The sequence below is a fragment of the Hemitrygon akajei genome, chromosome 17 (assembly GCF_048418815.1).
Source record: "Hemitrygon akajei chromosome 17, sHemAka1.3, whole genome shotgun sequence".
NCBI classification, from domain to species: Eukaryota; Metazoa; Chordata; class Chondrichthyes; order Myliobatiformes; family Dasyatidae; genus Hemitrygon; species Hemitrygon akajei.
In genome coordinates this window covers 19,371,895-19,394,283 of record NC_133140.1, presented here as the reverse complement: position 1 = coordinate 19,394,283, position 22,389 = coordinate 19,371,895, and the positions used below count along the sequence as shown (strand labels likewise).

The 22,389-nt window shown below is 41.4% G+C and overlaps 1 protein-coding gene across 5 annotated transcripts in view; it reads right to left on the bottom strand.

Annotated features, from left to right (window-relative positions):
* Positions 1–14,893, bottom strand: part of pdpr (pyruvate dehydrogenase phosphatase regulatory subunit) — a 65,506-nt gene extending 50,613 nt beyond the window's left edge. The window contains exons 1-5 of one of the 5 annotated variants that reach the window (XM_073069749.1): positions 14,757–14,893; positions 13,543–13,841; positions 4,594–4,727; positions 4,131–4,212; positions 2,874–3,037 (exon numbers count right to left, since the gene is read on the bottom strand). In XM_073069749.1, coding sequence (XP_072925850.1) covers positions 2,874–3,037; positions 4,131–4,212; positions 4,594–4,727; positions 13,543–13,805 — 643 coding nt within the window. In that variant the 5' untranslated portion in view covers positions 13,806–13,841; positions 14,757–14,893. The other 4 variants (XM_073069750.1, XM_073069751.1, XM_073069753.1 and 1 more) reach the window with 4 other exon arrangements.
* Positions 14,894–22,389: the final 7,496 nt, after the last annotated feature.

Here is a 22,389-nt window from a genome sequence, read left to right as displayed (position 1 = left end):
GAACACACCTAACGAACTCCACCCCATCTAAACCCCTTGCTCTAGGCAGATACCAATCAATATTTGGGAAATTAGAATCTCCGATCACGACAACTCTGTTATCATTACACCTATCCAGGATCTGTTTCACTATCTGCTCCTCGATATCCCTGTTACTATTGGGCGGCCTATAAAAAAACACGCAGTAAAGTTATTGACCCCTTCCTGTTCCTAACCTCCACCCACGGAGACTCCGTAGACAATCCCTCCATGGCGTCCACCTTTTCTGCAGCCGTGACACTATCTCTGCTCAGCAGTGCCATGCCCCCACCTTCTTTGCCTCCCTCCCTGTCCTTTCTGAAACATCTAAAACCCAGCACCTGAAGTAACCATTCCTGTCCCTGAGCCATCCAAGTATCTGTAATGACCACCACATCATATCTCCAAGTACTGATCCACGTTCTAAGCTCATCCACTTTGTTCACAACACTCCTTGCATTAAAATAGACACATCTCAAACCTTCGGTCTGAGTGCGTCCCTTCTCTATCACCTGCCTATCCTCCCTTTCACTCTGTCTACAAGCTTTCTCTATTTGTGAGCCAACCTCCTCTTCCCCAGTCTCTTCAGTTCGGTTCCCACCCCCCAACAATTCTAGTTTAAACTCTCCCCAGTAGCTTTAGTGAACCTCCCTGCCAGGATATTGGTCCCCCTGGGATTCAAGTGCAACCCGTCCTTTTTGTACTGGTCGCACCTGCCCCAAAAGAGGTCCCAATGATCCAGAAATTTGAATCCCTGCCCCCTGCTCCAATCCCTCAGCCATGCATTCATCCTCCACCTCATCCTATTCCAATTGTTTATTTTCCTAATGTCTTGCTTTACCTGCATATCAACTTTCACTGCTTCATGTACCAGGACACTATAATCCCTCTGAACAACAAAACCTTTCAATCTCTCAACATAATTCAACTTTCTACTTTTCTACCAAACTGCATGGCTGCACAATTAACTGTTTTTATTACATATAATATTGCATGTCATATTCACTTAGACTGTCTGCATATACCTGAAGTTACTCTGCAGCTCTCCCACAACCACTAAAAGTTTATATCACCAGTAAGCTTGGTTATTCTATTTATTTAGATTTTGTTCAGATCACCCACTGTGGATCGTATAGGAACTCCTGCGTTATGGCTGCTCGGGCAATGGAAATCTGCTCTTAGAACTCACAAATCACAACACAAAAAATTGATATAAGGAATAAAATTAGTTCTCATAGAATGCATGTGAAAATATATACACAAACAATTCTCATCTTTCATTTCTTGATGCATACGCAGATGATGTGGCTTCACATTAGGAGGGAAAATCCTCACAATATGGACCATTTTTTGGGAACACAACCCTCAGTAATGGTGGGGTCACCTGTCTGCAGTTAGGGTTCCAACACAATAGCCTTGCAGCATCTTTCCTCATCATAGACTCCCAACCCCACAATAACCCATTTATTCTCATTCATTAAACCTTTACATCCACTCACCAATCCCAATATGCAGAGGAATATTAATCCAAACCCATCTTATTTAAGTCTTCACATAAACCTCAGGTGGCAGTTTACTGAAGGCCTACTGAGTCCAAGTACATCACATCTACCCTGTTACAACCTCAAAACATATAGACATGCCTGTCAATTACAATTCTCCATTCACTTATCCATGCTTCTAGTATGATGTATTTTTCAGAGTTTCTGCATTTGCTTCAATTACCCCTGCCCAGTCCCATTTATCTACAAGTACTCTGTTATCACTCTCCCAATTTCAGCACTCCCTACAACTAATGTCATGCTAACGATCTACATATTCACATTTACGCTCCCTTCTTTCTTAAATAATGGACGTACTTACTTTCTTTCAAATTTTGGGAACTGCAGTCAGACCTCTGGAATTTTGAAAGATGGCACCTAGTACATCCAGTGTATGTGTCTCTCTCTCTCTCTCTCAAAACCTAGTGATGCGAGCCACTTGGTTCTGGGGATTTACTGGCTTTCAATCCTATTCATTTCTTCAGTTATTTTTAACTAATTGTTTTATTTCCTTCAGTTCTTCTTTCATTCTAGATTGATTGTTCTACACTATTGCAAGATTTTCCAGATCTGTTTCAGGAGACACAATATTTGTCTCACTCTTCGTCTATTTCCTTATTTCAAAATATATGCAATTTCCCTTGCCTCAGAGTGCCAGTTACTTTTGCTTAAATTTTCCTTATCCATAGAGTTTATACAATCTGCTTTGGTTTTTCTTGCAAAAATACTTTTGTATTTCACCTTCACTTTCCTTACCATGCTGAATTCTGAAAGAGAGAGAGAGATTTAGGGAGGAAATTCCACAACGTTCCTAGCAGGTAAAATAAAGCCAGTGATAATCAATTAAAGTCAGAGATCAAAACCAAAGCAGAAAATTTATATTAACGCATTTCAGCAATCAAGAGAATTAGAGGAAGGGAGGAGAGGCAGCTAGGGAATTTGTAAACCGCAGAAACAAATATTGGAGTTACTGACAGCAATGTGTTTGAGGGTGGGCAGTGATTTGCTGAGTGGAGCAACCCACTCATCAAGAGTAGCAGCTCTTGAATAACAACTGTGGTTAACTTTGAACTCGGGTTCATAAGACAGGGATGCAATCCAATACTTACTTGAAGAGACCACAAGTACTTTCACAGGAGTGCACAGTTCACTGATGGTGGGACGAGGGAGATTTATTAAAAATAAAAAACCATGCTTGACACCAGAGGCAAGAAAGATAACCCATTATCTAGACATCAAGTCATTAATAAAATAAGCTTAATTGCACCACTCATCATTAGAAAATTATCAAATTGAAATGATATGTAAACCCACCACTGTTTACAGCAACTCTTGCCAGTGCCTGAGCAACATCTGGTGATGAGATGACAGCATCCCCTGGGACGTGCATTGCTCCAACCAGGTCATGGATGTTCACTAGAGGGTGCAGTTGTGCTACCTGCTTTGGACTGATGATGTCACAGGCAATTCCCATAACCCTGACAACATACATGAATGACACATTTAATACTTCCAACAAGCAACACACATACCTAAAAGACATTGAGCAAATTACTGGGTTCTTATATGGAAACTCCCAATATAATTATACAGGACTTACTATGAAGGACCATCATATATCTTGCTGAATTAACTTTTAACTAATGTGAACACATAATTAATGTGCGAATGTCATTCACAGAAGACTTTTTACAACAAACTCGTGGACTAACAGGATATGTTGAACTGCTTATCAGAGAACTAATCAAACTTCAAAAGATCAGTCAGTTCTGTTAGCCACTGCTCTTGACTTCTCTAACATACACTACATCGCATTATGCTCAGGAGAGAGGACAATTGCTCTGCTCATTGCCAGTCCTATCCACTGGTCCACTGGCACTCCCGTTCACTTGGCTTTAGGTACGTGACAGTGATGAGATTTTTTACACATTATCCTCTCTCCACTCCAAGGGGAACTATCCAGCCTCGGTACAACCAGAACCAAGAGGTATTTGGTAATGAAGATAGGAGTTGCTCCCCACGTGGATTTTCAGAAATTAATACTAGATCCACCATCGATGGTGGTGTACACAATGCATGCCAATGATTAAATGATATTCTTTGGAAAGGAGCGTTATGGTTACATTTGGTGGACAATTTAGAATCTATATTCAATGATAAGGTATTCATGTATCTTCCTATAATGTTTTGATCTCTGCTGTGTCTATAAAGCTGAGTCTCTAAACAAAGTCTATTGAACTAACTGGTGAACACAAACAGAGCTTTTCAAAGCTGGCCATGCAGAGATATGCAATTATCACCAAAAATCAGGTTTTCCTGTCTCAATGTAATCTACCCATATTTTGATCAGGTGGATCCATTTTAAAATCCTTGCAACTCAACTCTAAAGCTCTGATTGATTGCATTAATACTCTAAATTGTACTGCATCCACCGCTTAGTCAGCTGTTAATAGTAGTCCACCAATTATCACAATGTAGGCACTTCATGAGGTATTCTACCTGCACATTCTGTTATATGCTCCTATAGGACATTCAAAGATATTAAGCAATCTGCAATTTGTTTTTACTTACTGTAATCGGGAAACAAGACGGCGCAATGAGATAAGTCGATCCTGTGTCTGAGCCAGTGACATTGATCCAGTTTGCACATAACCTGGTAAAGGCAAGTAGAAATCAGTTTGAAGCTACAATTCTGCACACACTTACTGTAACAGGAACCCTGTAACCAGTCCTCACGTAAGTAAATATTGAGCGCAAATAAGCACAGGAGGCGTTAAACAGAAACAATGAAACCACTCCCCAATAAGATACTTGAACACTGTTAGCAGAAGCACAACAGGCATCTGACCCTACATAATCATAAAGCATAATATACAACATAAAAATAGGTCTTTCAGCCAACCTAGTCCACACTGAGTGTGGTGCCTTTCCGTGCTGTATTCGGCCTGTATCATCTATGCCTTCCTTATCTAAGAACCTGGCATCATAAATATTGTACATGTATCTAGCTTCAAAAATGCCAAATAAGTCTTACCGGTGTCAATGCCAGATTCTTGTGCCAAATGCTGATAAAGTTTGTTTGAATAGTCTGCCATCTGGGTTTCTATGCCAATATGCTTGACAGTGCTTACAATGCCACCACAAAGACGGGTAGTTCCTCCAGCTAACCTGCCAACATTAAAAAACAATGACGTCTCAGTGAAATACCAAAGGAACACAGGCTGGCTGAGGATCACCTATTACCCCCATCTCCTCCCAAACCATGCTTCAAACACAATGGGGCTAATCATACATAGTTGTATTCAGCACATTGTCTGAAAATATCTTCATTAATTGAAATATAAAGCAGCAAAATGAAGATATTAATGGAAATAAATATGGGGATATGCATTTCATTGACCAACTAGATCCCAGTAGTCGTGATGCACACAGGATTGGGAGAAAGTTCTATAGGCCAAATTTAGGAAGTTAGGAGAGAAATTAAAAGGACCTCAAAAGGTAATAATCTCAGGATTGCTACCTATGCACCATGCTAGTCAGAGCAGGAACGGTAGCATGAATATGTGGCTTGAGTAGTGATGCAGGATGGAATCATTCAGATTTTTGGGGCATCGAACTGCATCTGGGGGAAGTGTGATTAATAGGATGCATCCTAGGGTACTGAAAGAAATGGCAGAAGTTATAGTAAAGACATTTGTGATGATATACGAACATTCTCTGGACAGACCCCAGTGGATTGGAAGACAGTGAGTATCATACTACTGTTTAGAAAACTACTGCAAGCAAAAGATGGGCAGCTAAAGGCCATTGAACTTCACATCTGAAGTTGGGAAAATGCCTGAAGCTATCATTAAGGAAGCAATAGTGAAACATCCGGCAGACAGCATGGATTCATGAATGATAGACAGGTCCTGTTTGACAAACTAAGGTTCTTTGAGGACAGTGGATAGGGGGAAACAGATGGATATGATGAACTTGGATTTCCAGAAGGCATTCGATAAGGTGCCGCATAAAAAACTTGTGTAAGGTAAGGAAGCATGGAGTTGGAAATAATGCATTAGCATGGATAGAGGATTTGTTAATCTACAGAGGTGGTGAGTTGGGATAAATGGGTGTTGGCAGACAATGACAAGCAAGTGCTGCATGGACTAATGCTGGGCAAGCAACTGCTCAAGATATACATTAACAATTTGGAAGTAGCATATCTAAGTTTGCTGATGAAACCAAACTGAGTGGAAAAGAAAATTGTTTCGAGGATGAGTAGGGTAAGTGAAGTGATAGATTAAGTGAGTGGGCACGGTTCTGGCAGATGGATGATAATGTTAGTAAATGTGAAGTCATCCACTTTAGAAGGAAAAAATAGAAGATAATGGTGAAAGATTACAGCATGCTGCTCCGCAGAGGGACTTGAGTGTGTTTGTACATGAATCACAAAAGGTTGGTACGCAGGTGAAATAGGTTGCCTAAAACCACAATCTGTGCGGATTGGTGATAACATCTCCTCCTTGCTGATGATCAACACTGGTGCACCTCAGGGGTATGCGCTTAGGCCACTGCTCTACTCTCTATATACCCATGACTGTGTAGCTAGGCATAGCTCAAATACCATCTATAAATTTGCTGACAATACAACCATTGTTAGTAGAGTCTCACATGGTGACGAGAGGGCCTAATGGAGTGAGATATACCAACTAGTGGAATGGTGCCACAGCAACAACCTGGCACTCAATGTCAGTAAGTTGAAAGAGCTGATTGTGGACTTCAGGAAGGGTAAGATTAAGGAACACAAACCAATCCTCATAGAGGGATCAGAAGTGGAGAGAGCAAGCAGTTTCAAGTTCTTGGGTGTCAAGATCTCTGAGGACCTAACCTGGTCCCAACATATTGATGCAGTTATAAAGAAGGCAAGACAGTGCCTATACCTTATTAGGAGTTCGAAGAGATTTGGCATGTCAACAAATACACTCAAAAACTTCTATAGATGTATTGTGGACAGCATTCTGACAGGCTGCATCACTGTCTGGTATGGAGGGGGGGGGGGGGGCTACTGCACAGGACTAAAAGAAGCTGCAGAGGGTTGTAAATTTAGTCGGCTCCATCTTGAGTACTAGACTACAAAGTACCCAGGACATCTTTAAGGAGCGGTGTCTTAGAAAGGCAGCGTCCATTATTAGGGACCTACAGCACCCAGGGCATGCACTTTACTCTCTGTTACGATCAGGTAGGAGGTACAGAAGCCTGAAAACACGCATTCAACAATTCAGGAACAGCTTCTTCCCCTCTGCCATCCGATTCCTAAATGGACATTAAACCCTTGGATGCTACCTCACTTGTTCTAATATTGTTTTTTTGCACTATTTTTAATCTATTCAATATACGTATACTGTAATGGATTGATTTATTTCTTTTTTTTCCTTCTATATTATGTATTGCATTGAACTGCTGCTGCTAAGTTAACAAATTTCACGACAAATGCACGTGATAATAAACCTGATTCTAAAATGAAATGTTGGCCTTCATTCCTAGGGCGATTATAACAGAAACTGTGCAGGGGCCACACCAGAAATATAGTTCTGGTCTCCTTACATGATAAAATACACAAAGTACACTGCAGATGCTGTGGTCAAATCAAGACGTACAAAAAAGCTGGATGAACTCAGCAGGTCGGGCAGCATCCGTTAAGGTAAGTGCTACACCTGTCCCTACACCTCCTCTCTTACCACCATTCAGGGCCCCAAACAGTCCTTCCAGGTGAGGCAACACTTCAATTGTGAGTCTTTTGGGGTAATCTATTGCATCCGGTGTTCCCGGTGCAGCGAGACCCGACGCAGATTGGGGGGACCGCTTCATCGAGCACCTACGCTCCGTCCGCCACAACAGACAGGATCTCCCGGTTGCCACTCACTTCAACTCTTCTTCACATTCCCATTCAGATATGTCCATACATGGCCTCCTCTACTGCCACGATGAGGCCAAACTTTGGTTGGAGGAGCAACATCTTATATACCATCTGGGTAGTCTCCAGCCCCTTGGTATGAACATCCAATTCTCCAACTTCCGGTAATTCCCGCCCTCTCCCTTCCCCCATCCCACCTTCACTCTGTCTCCTCTTCTAGCTGCCTATCACCTCTCATGACTCTGCCTTCTTCTACTACCCATAGTGCTTTCCCCTTAGATTCCTTCTTCACCTCTCCTGCCTATCCCCTCCCCCACCCCTTGATTTTTCCTCTGATTGGTTTTTCACCTGGCACATTCCACCCTCCCCCCCCACCTTCTTTATAGGGCCCCTGCCCCCCCCTTCTTTAGTCCTGACGAAGGGTCTTGGCCCGAGACGTTGACGGCTCCTTTCAACAGATGCTGCCCCACCTGCTGACTTCATCCAGCTTTTTTGTACGTCAAAATACGTATTAACTTTGGAGGCAGTACAGAGGAGGTTCCCAAGGTTGATTCTGGACAGGAGGTTAGCATATCAGGAGAGATTGAGCTGCCTGAGGTTATACTCCCTGGAATTCAGAAGAATAAGAGGGGATCTTATAGAAACATATTATGAAAATGATAAACAAGAAAGAGGTCGGAAAGTTGTTCCCACTGTTGAGTCCAGAACTAAAGGATATGTCCTCAAGATTTGTGGGAACAGAATTAGGACACAAATAAGAAGAAACTGATTTCTTTGGAGAGTAGTGAATCTGTGGAATTTCTTGCCCTGGGAAAGAGTAGAGGCAAGCCCATTAAGTATATTTAAGATAAAGTTTGATATATTTTTGCGTAGCAGAAGAATTTGCATTAGAGGCTATGCGGCAAAGACAGGTAGGCAGAGGTGAGTGGACAGCCAAATCAGTCATGACGTTATTGAATGGTGGAGCAGGCTCAATGGGCCAAATGGCCTACTGCAGCTCCTATTTATTTTGTTCCCACTGATTCAATTATAAGAATGAAAAAGTTAACACTTGTCAACATTCACACACAAAGTCAGTGAGCAGCTGTATATTTCTGGTTCACCATTAGCAGTCTAATACTGGGACCTAGTCCCAAAGTTCAAATTTGATCTTTAGCTGACAGTGGATCTTAGAAACTCAGTGTCAACTTTACCAAGGAACTTTGAAATTAATCAGACCTGTGGCTCATAAACCTATATACTCATTCACAAGTTGATGCTAATGACCTATATCTTGATATCATATATTCTTGATTAAATTTAGTCCTCGTCACTTAGTACAGCTGCTACAACATGGAACAGTGAAACCAAAGAATTTATTACTGCCATTGAACCCTATCAAAATATCACCTTCCAATAATGGTCTTGACAGGTTCCAACCAAAATAACATTGTGCACCCACTGTATTAGTATAATCCAGTTTATTAGTATAAGTTTAGACAAATGTGCCACAATTAGCTTGCTCAATATAAAAGCTTCTTTGTTAGCTTAGTGATAAATTTACCACATTGCTTGATCAAAATACACAAACAATAATAGGTCATGGTTACAATGCAGTGCTCAGCTTAAGAATCTCAAATAGCCCAGTGAAAATGTAAAAAAAACTGCAGATACAGAAAATTTGAAATAAAAACATAAAATACCATAAGTACTCAGCAATATACATTAACGATCTGGATGATGGGGTGGTAATTTGGATTACTAAGTATGCAGATGATACTAAGATAGGCAGCATTGTGGCTAATGAAGTAGTTTTACAAAGCTTGCAGAGAGATTTAGACCAGTTAGAAGAGTGGGCTGAAAGATTGCAGATGGAGTTTAATGCTGATAAATGTGAGGTGCTACATTTTGGTAGGAATAATCAAAATAGGTCATACATGGTAAATGGTAGGGCATTGAAGAATGCAGTAGAACAGAGTGATCTAGGAATAATGGTGCATAGTTCCCTGAAGGTGAAATCTCATGTGGATAGGGTGGTGAAGAAAGCTTTTGGTATGCTGGCCTTTATAAATCAGAGCATGAGTATAGGAGTTGGGATGTAATGTTAAAATTGTACAAGGCATTGGTGAAGCCAAATTTGGAATATTGTGTACAGTTCTGGTCACCGAATTATAGGAAAGATGTCAATAAATTAGAGAGCGTACAGAGGAGATTTACTAGAATGTTACCTGGGTTTCAGCACCTCAGTTACAGAGAAAGGTTGAACAAGTTAGGTCTTTATTCTTTGGAGTGTAGAAGGTTGAGGGGGGACTTGATAGAGGTATTTAAAATTATGAGGGGAATAGATAGAGTTGACATGGATAGGCTTTTTCCATTGAGAGTAGGAGAGATCCAAACAAGAAGACTTGAGTTGAGCATTAGGCGGCAAAAGTTTTGGGGTAACACAAGGGGTAACTTCTTTACTCAGAGAGTGGTAGCTGTGTGGAATGAGCTTCCAGTAGAAGTGGTAGAGGCAGGTTCGATTTTGTCATTTAAAAAAAAAAATTGGATAGGTATATGGACAGGAAAGGAATGGAGGGTTATGGGCTTTAAATCCTTTTCCTCTATACTCTCTCCTTGGCTTTGTAAAATTTTTAAAGATGCGTTAACTGTAGGTAAATTGCCACAATCTTTTTATGATGCCTCTATTTCTCCAATTCTTAAAAAAGATAAAGACCCCACTGAATGTGCATCCTATCGGCCTATATCTTTGCTGAATACGGACTTTAAGGTTTTTAGTAAAATTTTGGCCACTAGATTATAAAATATATTACCTCGAATTATCTCTGAAGATCAGACTGGATTTATTAAAAATCGTTATTCATCTTTTAACATCAGAAAATTGATTTAATATTATTTATACTCCTTCATCCAAAATACCAGAATGTGTCATTTCTTTAGATGCTGAAAAAGCATTTGATAGAGTTGACTGGCCATATTTATTTAATACGTTGCAGCATTTTAATTTTAGTTCAAAATTTATATCATGGATTAAGTTAATATATTATAAACCTTTGGCTTCGGTTTTCACCAATAATCAAAGATCTCCTTTTTTTCAGTTATTCCGTGGTACGAGGCAAGGCTGTCCTTTAAGTCCTTAACTATTTGACATTGCTTTGGCTATCCTTTAGCTATCACCATTCGTGAATCACCTAATATTAGGGGTATTACCCGTGGGGAAGGGACTTACAAGTTATCATTATATGCTGATGATTTGTTACTATACATATCTGACCCTGAGAGATGTATTCCTGCTATTTCATCCTTGCTCGCTCACCCTGGAGTTTGGTACACCTGCCAGGAAGGGTCACAATTGCCCCCACATACAAACCCTCATACATTCCTCTCTGAGTAATTGATTATAGAATTATGCAAAAGGAAAACTTGATGACACACTGACTTCATTCATGGTGTAAGACACGTCTAACATGTTGAAGAGAGATGACATGGACGCGATAGGAGGTGAGGACCTTGAAACAACAGCTATCACTAAAGTGCTGAACAAACTTGTGGGCCTAAAGATAGACAAGTCTATCGAATACATCCAAGGGTACTGAAAGAAATGACAGAGTTTATAGTTGAGGCTTCTGTGATAATTTACCAAAATTCTCTGGCGCTGGGCAGGTCCTGGCAATTGGAAGGCGGCGAATGTTTCAAAAAAGGATGAAGGCAAATGGCAGGTAACCATAGGCCAGTTAATTTAACATCTGTAGTTGGGAAAATGCTTGAAGCTATCATTAAAGAAGAAATAGTGAGGCATCTGGAAAGAAATGGATCCATTAGGTAGACACAGCATGGATTCAGCAAAGGCAGGCCCCGTTTGACAAACTTACTGGAGTTCTTTGAGAAAATAACAAGTGCAGATAGAGGGGAACAGATGGACTTTATTTACTTGGATTTCCAGAAGGTGTTCGATAAGGTGCCACATAAAAGGCATCCATAAGATAAGGATGTATAAAGTTGAGGGTGATATATTAGCATCGATAATTGGATAACTAATAGAAAGCAGAGAGTTGGAATACATGTGTGTTTCTTTGGTGGCAATCCGTGGTGAGTGGTGTGCTGTTGGGGTCGGTGCTCAGCCAGCAACTGCTCACAATATACATTAACGATCTGGAAGTGTAGTGTATCCAAGTTTGCTGATGACGCTAAACTGAGTGGAAAAGCAAATTGTGCAGAGGATACAGAGAGTCTGCAGAGAGATATAGATAGATTAAGTGAGTGGGCAAGGATTTGGCAGATGGAGTAATATGTTGGTATATGTGAGGTCATCCACTTTAGGAAGGAAAAATGGAAGATCAGATTATTATTTAAGTGGTAAAAGATTGCAGTATGCTGCTGTACAGAAGGACTTGGGAGTGCTTGTGCATGAATTGCAAAAGATTGGTTTGTAGGTGCTGCAGGCTATCAAGAAGACAAATGGAATGTTGGCCTTCATTGCTAGAGGGATTGAATTTAAGAGCAGGGAGGTTATGCTGCAACTGTGTAGGGTACTGGTGGGGTCCCATTTGGAGTATTGCGTGCAGTTCTGGTCTCCTTACTTGAGGAAGGATATACTGGCTTTGGAGGCGGTGCAGAGGAGGCTCACCAGGTTGATTTCAGAGATGAGGTGGTTAAACTATGAGGAGAGATTGAGTCACCTGGGACTATACTAGCTGGAATTCAAAAGAATGTGAGGAGATCTTATAGAAACATATAAAATTATGAAAGTGATAGATAAGGTAGAGGCAGGAAAGTTGTTTCCACTGGTAGGTGAGACTAGAACTAGGGAACATAGCCTCAAAATTCGGGGGAGTAAATTTACAATGGAGATGAGAGGGAACTGTTTTTCCTAAAGAGTGGTGAATCTGTGGAATTCTCTGCCCAATGAAACAGTGGAGGCTATCTCAGTAAATTTACTTAAGAAAAGTTTAGTTAGAGTTATGCACAGCAAGGGAATTAAGGGTTATGGCTAAAGGCAGGTAGGTGGAGATGAATCCATGACCAGATCAGCCATGATCTTGTTGAATGGTGGGGCAGGCTCGACGGGCCAGGTGGCCGACTCCTGGTCCTATTTCTTAATGAAAATTTTATAAGCAAATATAACATGGTGAATGGTGAAGTATGACTGCAGTGTGTTACAGTTGAAGGCCATCCCATCAATGTACAGGAAGGAGACTTAACACCACTGCAAAAACTGTTCAGACAAGTTAATCATAGAAACCATGTAAGAGTAAAAATGCTGTTAAGTCAATATGTGTATTATGCACATAATTTTTATTTACTTAGAACAGGCCCTTCTGACCTAACGAGCTGCACCACCCAGTAACCCACCTATTTAACCTCAACCTAATCACAGGGCAATTTATAATGAACAATTAACCAGTACACCTTTGAAATGTGGGAGGAAACCTAGATGTTCATAGGGAGAACACAGAAACTTCTTAGAGACATAATGTTCTGTCTTAAACAGCAAGGGTTGTACTGTAGTATACAATTTAAATTTCCTGAATAAATTATAAATAAATTATAGTCCTGGAAAATTTTATTTCACCACAGGGGACATCATAGGCAGTCTAATTCTGACTTCACCTACCTAATGTCCACACGCTCAGTGAGACGTAACAAAAGAGTAACTTGGTTTATATGCTCCCTTCCTGCCAGATTCAAATTAGATTCCTCTGCCCAAATGAGGCATCATACCCGATATTCTGATTAGGAGACCACTTTACATGATTTATACACCTGGAGTGTTCTTTAGACGTTAAACAAAAGATAATGACAATTTTAAAATGGCATAATTATACTGAAACAACAGAAGGCAAGTCATATGCTTTGTTTACATTTTCCCATTTTAATTGTATCAGAATTCTATTATTCTATTATTGATTCTATTTTATTTTTGTTCTACTGTGAATGCTGGCAAGAAAATGAATCTCAGGGTAATAAATGGTACTTCAATTTACCTTAAACTTTGGTCAGTGCCTTTCCCTTGCATAAGCATTACATGACTCTACAGTACCTTCCCGTGAGCAGGTACCAAAAGATCTTTTCTTTAACAGTTTGGACCGCTGCACTTTTTTTTCTTACCGTCCTTGCTCCAGCAACACAACATCATTCCACCCGAGCTTGGAGAGGTGATACGCTACTGAAGACCCTACAATCCCTCCACCACAGATCACCACATGGGCCTGACTAGGCAATGGCCTCACGCTTGACTCAGGTGCAATCGAGCTGCTCCTCTGGCATTTGCTTGACAAGTGGTACTGCAAGGGCCGGACAACATCGGATACCAGGCGGGGAAACATCTCAGGCCGGAGGCAGCTCCATCTTGCCGGAGAACAGTTCTTCATTGTTCACTGAGAGATAGATTGCTGTACACTTAGATGCTGAAAATGTAAAAAATAAACAGAAAATGCTGGAAAAAGTATTTAGCTCTGGAAATATCTGTGGGAGGAAAAAGAGTTATGGATCAACTTAATTCGTTATATGTACAATTTACATGCATTAGGAATTTGCTGTGGCATGTTGACAAATCATGCAACAAAAATACTCAATAATTATAACAATAAAAATCTATATCAAAATAATCTTAGAGATTGAAGTATGGATGTGGATTAAAATGTGCATAAATACATACATTAATATTTCAGATAAAAGATTATTCTCTTCCAGGCTTGAAATGTTAAGTGGTTCCAATTCCATGGACACTGCATGGCCTGCTGAGTTTCCCAGTAAACGTTTCAGATAGAACTGCTGATTTTTCCCTCTCTTCACAGATGCTATCGGAATTATTGAGCACCTCCCAACATATTTTCTTTGGCTTTTATCACAAATTTCCGGAACCCATAAACAGTAAAACATGACATGCCAAACGAACATAAAGCTGCACTTATCTTACAAAGGTTAAATTCGAACCAAACTTGTGGCAGCTGACAGACTGATCGAAGGACTTCACGGTCAACAGAAGGATTGTGGGGAACGGGAATGACACGACGCGCACACGGGACGTTCTCTGCAGCAAGAAGCTGGATTGAAGAGAGAGGGCAGCGGCCATGGGAGCTTTGAGAGACTTACAAGTGACCAACCTTTAAAATTCCTGCTCCGAACCGATGGCATTGTACCTCACAATTCACAGTTATCTACTTCTATAGCATTCTTTCCACCATCCTGTCTCAGGACCCAAAAGCCTTGGCGCCTCCATAGCGACCGGGGGCCCGGCCCCGCCCAGCCCTCTCGACGCTGTCATTCACTCCAGCCCCGCCCCACCCCGCGCCGCGCCCTCCACACCAACCTTCACTGACCCCTGGACCAAGCTGGGCCACCCAAGAGCAGGCAGGCCTCGTTTCAACCCCCGGTCTCGTCGCCACTACATGACCTACTCCACCTCGGCTTCGCCCTCGGCATTTTCCGTCGGCTTCAACCTGGCTCCGTATGACTCGACACGTAACCACACAGACCCCGCCCCAACAGCGCGGCGTGCGCTGTGAATGGAGAATCCCATCCCTTTCCCCGCCTCCTGCTGAGATGATAGACAGGTTGAGTTAACGTGTGATAGCCGATGTTGAAAACTTGTAAGAAAGAAAATGAATGTAAGATTCATAGGTGAGGCAACATTCATGGAGAGAGAAACCTTGGCTGCTCTATAGAAGGGCATTAACCTCAATTCTTTCGCCCTCATTGCTCACCTCTTCCAGTATCTTCTCGTTTTGTTCGGGTAAGGCATTTCCTTGAAGACTGGGACTTGTTTTTGTTACATTTCTGAAAAATCTAGTGTGGGATCTGAGGACTCTACCACAGTTAGGAAGATGGATAGTGTTTTGGGGCAGTAGTTTGGGAGGTGGCATACTAGTACACATTTCAGTTTGGATTTATGCATACTCAAATTATGGGAATAAGGGGGAACTTTCCTGTTGGTTGCCGGTGAGTAATGGGTCAGTGTTAGGACCGCTTATTTTCACATTAAATATGAATGATTTGGATGATAAAATTTTAGGCTTTGTGGCCAGGTTTACAGACGATACAAAGATAGGTGGAGGGGCACATAGTGTATGGTAATGCACTTTGATAGAAGGAATAAAGGGGCTAGCTATTTTCTAAACGGGGAGGAAATTCAACAGTCAGAGGTGCAAAGGGACTTAGGAGTCCTTTTGCAGGATTCCCTAAAGATTAACTTGCAGGTTGAGTTGGTGATAAGGAAGGCAAATGCAATGTTAGCATTTATTTCAAGAAGACTAAAATAGAAGAGTAAGGAGTGTAATGCTGGGATTTTATAAGGCCCATTTCTGACTAATGTCAGATTACACATGGGAGCATTGAGAGCAGTTTTGGGCCCCTTATCTAAATATGTGTTGGCATTAGAGAGGGTCCAGAATGAGAGGGTTCACAAGAATGATTCCAGAAAACTAACGTATGAGGAGTGTTTGATGGTTCTGGGCCTGTACTTGCTGGAGTTTAGAAAAATGAGTGGAACTTTATTGAAATCTATCAAATATTGAAAGGTCTGGACAGAGTGGACGTAGGGAGGATGTTTCCTATAATGAGTGAGTTTAGGGCCAGAGGACGCAGCCTCGTAATAAAGGGACATCCATTTAGAACAGAGATGAGAGGTTTCTTCAGCCAGAGGGTAGTGAATCTGTGGAATTAATAGCCAATGACTTGGCTGTGGAAGCCACATCATTGAGAATATTTAAAGCAGAGGTTGATAGGTTCTTGATTAGCCAGGGCATCATAGGTTACGGGGAGAAGTCAGGACTGAGGTTGAGAGGGATAATAAATCTGCCATGATAGAATGGCAGAGCAGACTCAATGGGCCAAATAGGCCTAATTCTGCTCCTATGTCTTATGCACCAAGTTCTCAGTGCCATCCCAAATGATTAGTGATTTTCTTTAATCACAGATTAGTGATTTTCATGAGGGAACAGGAATTAACACTTTTCCCAGGAGCATCTGTGGATTTCCTTGAACCATTTCCTCTGTTCACATGAATCTCATGCCACAACAGTGCTGAGAGTCTTGGTTTCAGATAAGCAAACTACATGCTCTGTCCAATGGAGCTGAGAGAGGGACATTGATAATGACACATTTATACTATTCATAGATTTGGAGGAACTTGTGGAGATGCTGTTAATGGTATTACTACAGTACTTTGAGATGGTCTGCAACTTGGTGCACAGGTAGTCAGAGCTTAATACTGCTTGGCAGACCATGTACCAGGTCAATGTCTTTATCTTCTAATGATTCTCCTTAGATAGCCAAAGGCAGGCAGTGGATTTCTCCATTATTTGCAATTGTTGAAAGGTGGCTTCTGAAGGGTCTCATTATGGGCCTGTAATGTTGTGCAGTGAGAGACAGATTGGTAGAGAACCTTTGTTCTGCCATTCTTCTTAAGATGATGATGTGCACATTCAGTGACCAAGCTTATTTGTAGTCAGCTCATTCATTAAAGCAGAGAGAATGGATTTCTGTCCAGGATCCCAGCTTGTATATGTACACATGCATAAGCAGCATCTCCATACACTAGCTCATGAATAAAATTGAGACAGTTGTGCAGTCCGGTAGTGTAGTCCATTCTCATCTACTGTGAAGTGCTTTGAGAGGTTGGTCATGGCCAAAATCAACTTCTACTTAAGCAAGGACCTTCACCTGCTGCAATGAGCCTATTGCCATGGTTGATCTGTAGTGGGTGCAATCTCACTCGCTCTCCACTTGGACTTGGACCATGTGGACAACAGCAATACCTACATCAGGTTGCTGTTTATTGGTTACAGATGAGCATTCAATACCACAATATGCTCAGTACTAACCAACAAGCTTCAAAAACCTCAATCTCCCTTTGCAACTGGATCCTGACTTCTTCATCGGGAGACCATAGTCAGTGAAGATCAGAAATAACATCTCCTCCTGGCTAACAATCAACATTGGCACCTCAAGGATGGTGCTTAGCCTACTGCTCTATTCTCTTTATACTGTGTGGCTGGACATAGCTCAAACAGCATCTACAAGTTTGCCAGTGACAACTGTTGTTGGCAGAATTTCAGATGGTGACGAGGTAGGGTACAGGAGTGAGATAAACTAGCTGATTGAGTGATGTCACAACAACAACTTTGCACTCAACACCAGTAAGACCGAGAAACTGATTATGGACTTCAGGAAGAGAAAGTCGAGGGAGCAAACACCAGTCCAGGAAAGGGTGAGCAGTTTCAAGTTCCTGGATGTCATCATCACTGAAGAGCTACCCTGGGCCCAACATGTTGATGCAACTACAAGGCACAACAGTGGTCATATTGAGGAGATTTGGTATGTCACCAAAGACTAAAATGTCTACAAATGCACCATGGAGAGCATTCTAACTGGTTGCATCACTAACTGGTATGAAGTGCAGGCACTGCATAGGACTGACAAAAAGCTCAAGGCTTGTAAACTCAGCCTCCTCAACATTAAGGCAATGCCTCAATAAGGCAACATCAATCATTGAAGACCCCAATAACCCAAAACATGCTGTCTTCTCATAGCTACCATTGAGGGGGAGGTACAGGAGCCCGAAGGTACACAATTAACTTAGAGCGTGGATCAATACATGGAACTATGATGTTGTGGCCATTACAGAGATGTCTCAGGAGCATGTATGCCAGGGTTTAGATGTTTCAAAAAGAACAGAGGGAGGCAAAAGAGGTGGGGACGTGGCTTTGCTAATTAGGGATAGTGTCACAGCTGCAGAAAAGGAGGAAGTCATGAAGAGATGGCCTCCTGAGTCAGTGTGGGTGGAAGTCAGAAACAGGAAAGGAGCAATAATTCTACTGGGTGTTTTATAGACCCCCCCCCCCCCCCAAATAGTAACAGGGATAGCAAAGAGCAGATTCTGTAATGGAGCAATAATAGGGTTGTTGTGATGGGAGATTTTAAACTTTCCTCATATTAATTGGCATCTCCTTAGCACAAGGGGTTTAGATGGGGTGGAGTTTGTTAGGCATGTCCAGGAAGGTTTCCTAACATGTAGATAACCCATTTAGGGGAGAGGCTGTACTTGATCTGGTATTGGGAAATGAACCTGGTCAGGAATCAGATCTCTCGGTGGGAGAGCATTTTGGAGGTAGTGACCACAACTCTATCTCCTTCACCATAGCGCTGGAGAGGGATAGGAACAGACAATGTGGGAAAACATTGAATTAGGGTAGGGGAAAATATGATGCTATTAAGCAGGAACTTGGGAGCAGATGTTTTCAGGAAAATGGACAGCAGAAATGTGGCGAATGTTCAGGGAACATTTCCATGGAGTTCCGTTCCATTGAAGCAGGTAAAGGATGGTTGGGTAAAAGAACAATGGTGTACAAGATATAGAAAATCTAATTAAGAAAAACTTATGAAAGGTTCAAGAAACTTGGTACTGTTAGGCTCTAGAAGATAACAAGGTTGCAAGGAAGGAACTTAAGAATGCAATTAGGAGAGCCAGAAGGGGACATGAGAAGGCCGTGGTGAGCAGTATTAAGGAAATCTCCAAGACATTCCACAAGAATGTGAAGAACAAGAGGATGAGCCGTGTGAAAATAGGACCTATCAGGTGCAATAGTGGAAAGTCAGAGGAGGTAGCGGAAGTACTTACTGAATACTTTGCTTCAGTATTCATCAGGGAAAAAGACCTTGGCAATTGTGGGGATGACTTACAGTGGACTGAAACGCTTGAGCATATAGACATTAAGAAAAAGGATATGCTGGAGCTTTTCAAAAGCATTAAATTAGATAAGTCACCGGAACCAGATAAGATATACCAGGCTACTGTGGAAAGCGAGGGAGGAGATTGCTAAGCCTCTTGCAATGATCTTTGTGTCATCAATAGAAACAGGAGAAGTACTGGAAGATTGCAAATGCTGTTCCCTTGTTCAAGAAAGGGAGTAGAGATAACTCAGGAAATTATAAACCAGTGAGTCTGACTTCAGTGGTGGGCAAATTGTTGAAGATCCTGAGAAGCAGGATTTATTGGAGAGATTAGAGAGTCAGCATGGCTTGGTCAAGGGATGGTTATGCCTTACGAGCCTGATTGAGTTGAGGATGTAGCCAAACACATTGAAGGTACAGCAGTGGATGTAGTGTACAGTATATGGATTTCAGCAAGGCATTTGATAAGGTTCCCCGTGCAAAGCTCCTTCAGAAAATAAGGAGGCATGGGATTCAAGGAGACCTGGCTTTGTGGATCCAGAGTTGGCTTGCCCACAGAAGGCAAAGGGTGGTTGTAGATGTTTCATATTCTGCATGGAGGTCAGTGACCAGTGGTGATCTGCAGGGATCTGTTCCTGGACCCCTCCTCTTTGTGATTTTTATAAATGACCTGGATGAAGAAGTAGGGGGGTGGGTTAGTAAATTTGCTTATGACACAAAGGTTTTGGGTGTTGTGGATAGTCTGGAGGGTTGTCAGAGTTTGCAGCAGGACGTCGATAGGATGTAGAACTGGGTTGAGAAGTGGCAGATGGACTTCAACCCAGTTAAGTGTGGTGGTTCATTTTGGTAGGTCAAATTTGAAGACAATATATTAATGGTAAGATTCTTGGCAGTATGGAGAATCTGAGAGATCTTGGGGTCCATGTCCATAGGACACTCAAAGCTGCAGCGCAGATTGACAGTGTTAAGAAGGCGTATGGTATGTTGGCACTCATGAACTGTGGGATTGAGTTCAAGAGCCATGAGGCTATATAAGATCTTGGTCAGACCCCACTTGGAGTACTGTGTTCATTTCTGGTCACCTCACTACAGGAAGGATGTGGATACTAAAGAGAGTGCAGAGGAGATTTACAAGGATGTTACCTGGATTGGAGGGTGTAACTTATGAGAATAGGTTGAGTGAACTTGGCCTTTTCTCCTTGAAGCAATAGAGGATGAGAGGTGACCTAATAGAGGTGTACAAGATGTTGAGGGGCATTGATCGTGTGGCTAGTCAGAGGCTTCTTCCCAGAGTTGAAATTGCTAACACGAGGGGGCATAGTTTTAAGATGCTTGGAAACAGGCATTGAGGGGATGTCAGATTTTTTTCCCCCACAGTGCATGGAATGGTGGTGGAAGCGGATACAATAGGGTCTTTTAAGAGCCTCTTAGATAAGTAGGTGGAGCTTAAAAAAATGGAGGGCTATGCACTAGGGAAATTCTAGGCAGTTTTTAAGAGTAGGCTGCATGGTCGGCACAACATTGTTCTGTGTTAACATTTTAGGAACAGCTTCTTCCCCTCCGCCATCAGATTTCTGAGCTGGCAATGAGCCAATCAATGAACATTACCTCACTATTTGTTTTGCTCCCTTTTTGCACTACTTATTTATTTGAAAAATATATTTCTTATTGTAATTTATAGTTTTTTTGTGTATTGCATTGTACTGCTGCTGCAAAACAACAGATTTCACATCATATGCCAGTGATGTTAAACCTGATTCAGAAATGGAGGCAATCTTGACTGAATTGTTACAATGCAGTTGAAAACTTGAGGTGCAACCTTGTAGCTTGTAAAGACTGAAAATATGACGAGGCATTGATGCAGTCTTGCTTAAAATCTGTCTGCACAGAGCTGGGGTTTGCTGAGGACTAATTAGTAACGATTAATAGCAAAAGGGTATATAGACAAACATGCAACAATGTTGCTTTGTTACCTTGGTCTGAATTTAAGGTAGAATAAGAAATTCATGCCTTGCAGTATTTGTATGGAAAGTCACAAGCACAGTTAACCTGGCCACTACCTGAATATCAAAATCAAATAACACTCCAGAATCACTTGTACACATAATCAGGACACTGTCTATATTTGTAAACAAAAATTAGTGTAGCCAGTCTTACACAATTAGTATGAATGTAGATTTTAGATTTGAAATGTAGGTCAACTGCAGTTGCGGCAAGGTATGTATCAAAATGAATTATTTTAAATCCTTTACTATTTTAATTACAATTTATCTTTGACAATCACTTATCAACCTGTCAAGCCAAATTACAAATAAGCTGGCTGCAATACATTCTTCACCATAAGCCTCTGCGTGGGTGGGTAATTTAGTGATGTTTATACACTTAAACTATCAGGTTCCATCAGAACTTTAAACCAATAAACTAAACTTGAACTGAAAGACTTAGAACATCCATGGTGTCACTCAAGGCCAGAGGGTAGATTATTTGTAAAGTGTACTCTAAATATGAACAAAGCATTCCCATTGATTCTGCACAACTGCTATTAGAAATCAGGCTACGTCCACACTACACCGGATAAATCCGTAACTGAAGCTTTTTCCTTTTTGTTTTTACCCTCCGTCCACACTAAAACGGCATTTTCGTCCCCCAAAACCAGTGATTTTCAGAAACGCTCTCCACGGTGTGTAATTTTGAAAAAGCCACTAAGCTGGAGCAGTGTGGACGGGGTAACTGGAGAAACCCGAAAACGCTGTCATGACATGCCAGAACAGATTGCTACGGCAGCGCGCCATTTCATTGTTTTCTTAAATGCAACCTAACAATTTCAGAACAAACGGCAACGAGACTGAAGCCGGAAGAGTTAGAAATGTACTCACCAAATACTTTGACCCATAACTTACTGAATAAATAAGCATATTCACTTTGCCCTGTTTTCTGTCCTTGCTCGTATGAAGGTGGTTTCCCTATTTATACAAGTACTTCTCTGACAATAGATGTGTAACAGCCTAATGTAACATTGTATGGAAATATAAGATAATACTGTTGCAGACATGTTTTATACATTTAACAAGGTGCTTTATTAATGCAACAGAGTTCGTCAGTTTTTCAATGTTTGTCATCAGCCGGGTTATACTGTCCGTGAACTCCCTGTCGGTTGCCTCCATACACTCCAGTATTTTTTTTTTTACTTTTAAGTCCTCCTGCGTGAGAGCCAACAGTTGTCCGTCTTTTAAGTTTTTCTAGTCTTTCACAGCGAGATTTGACACCGAACATGTCGCTTGT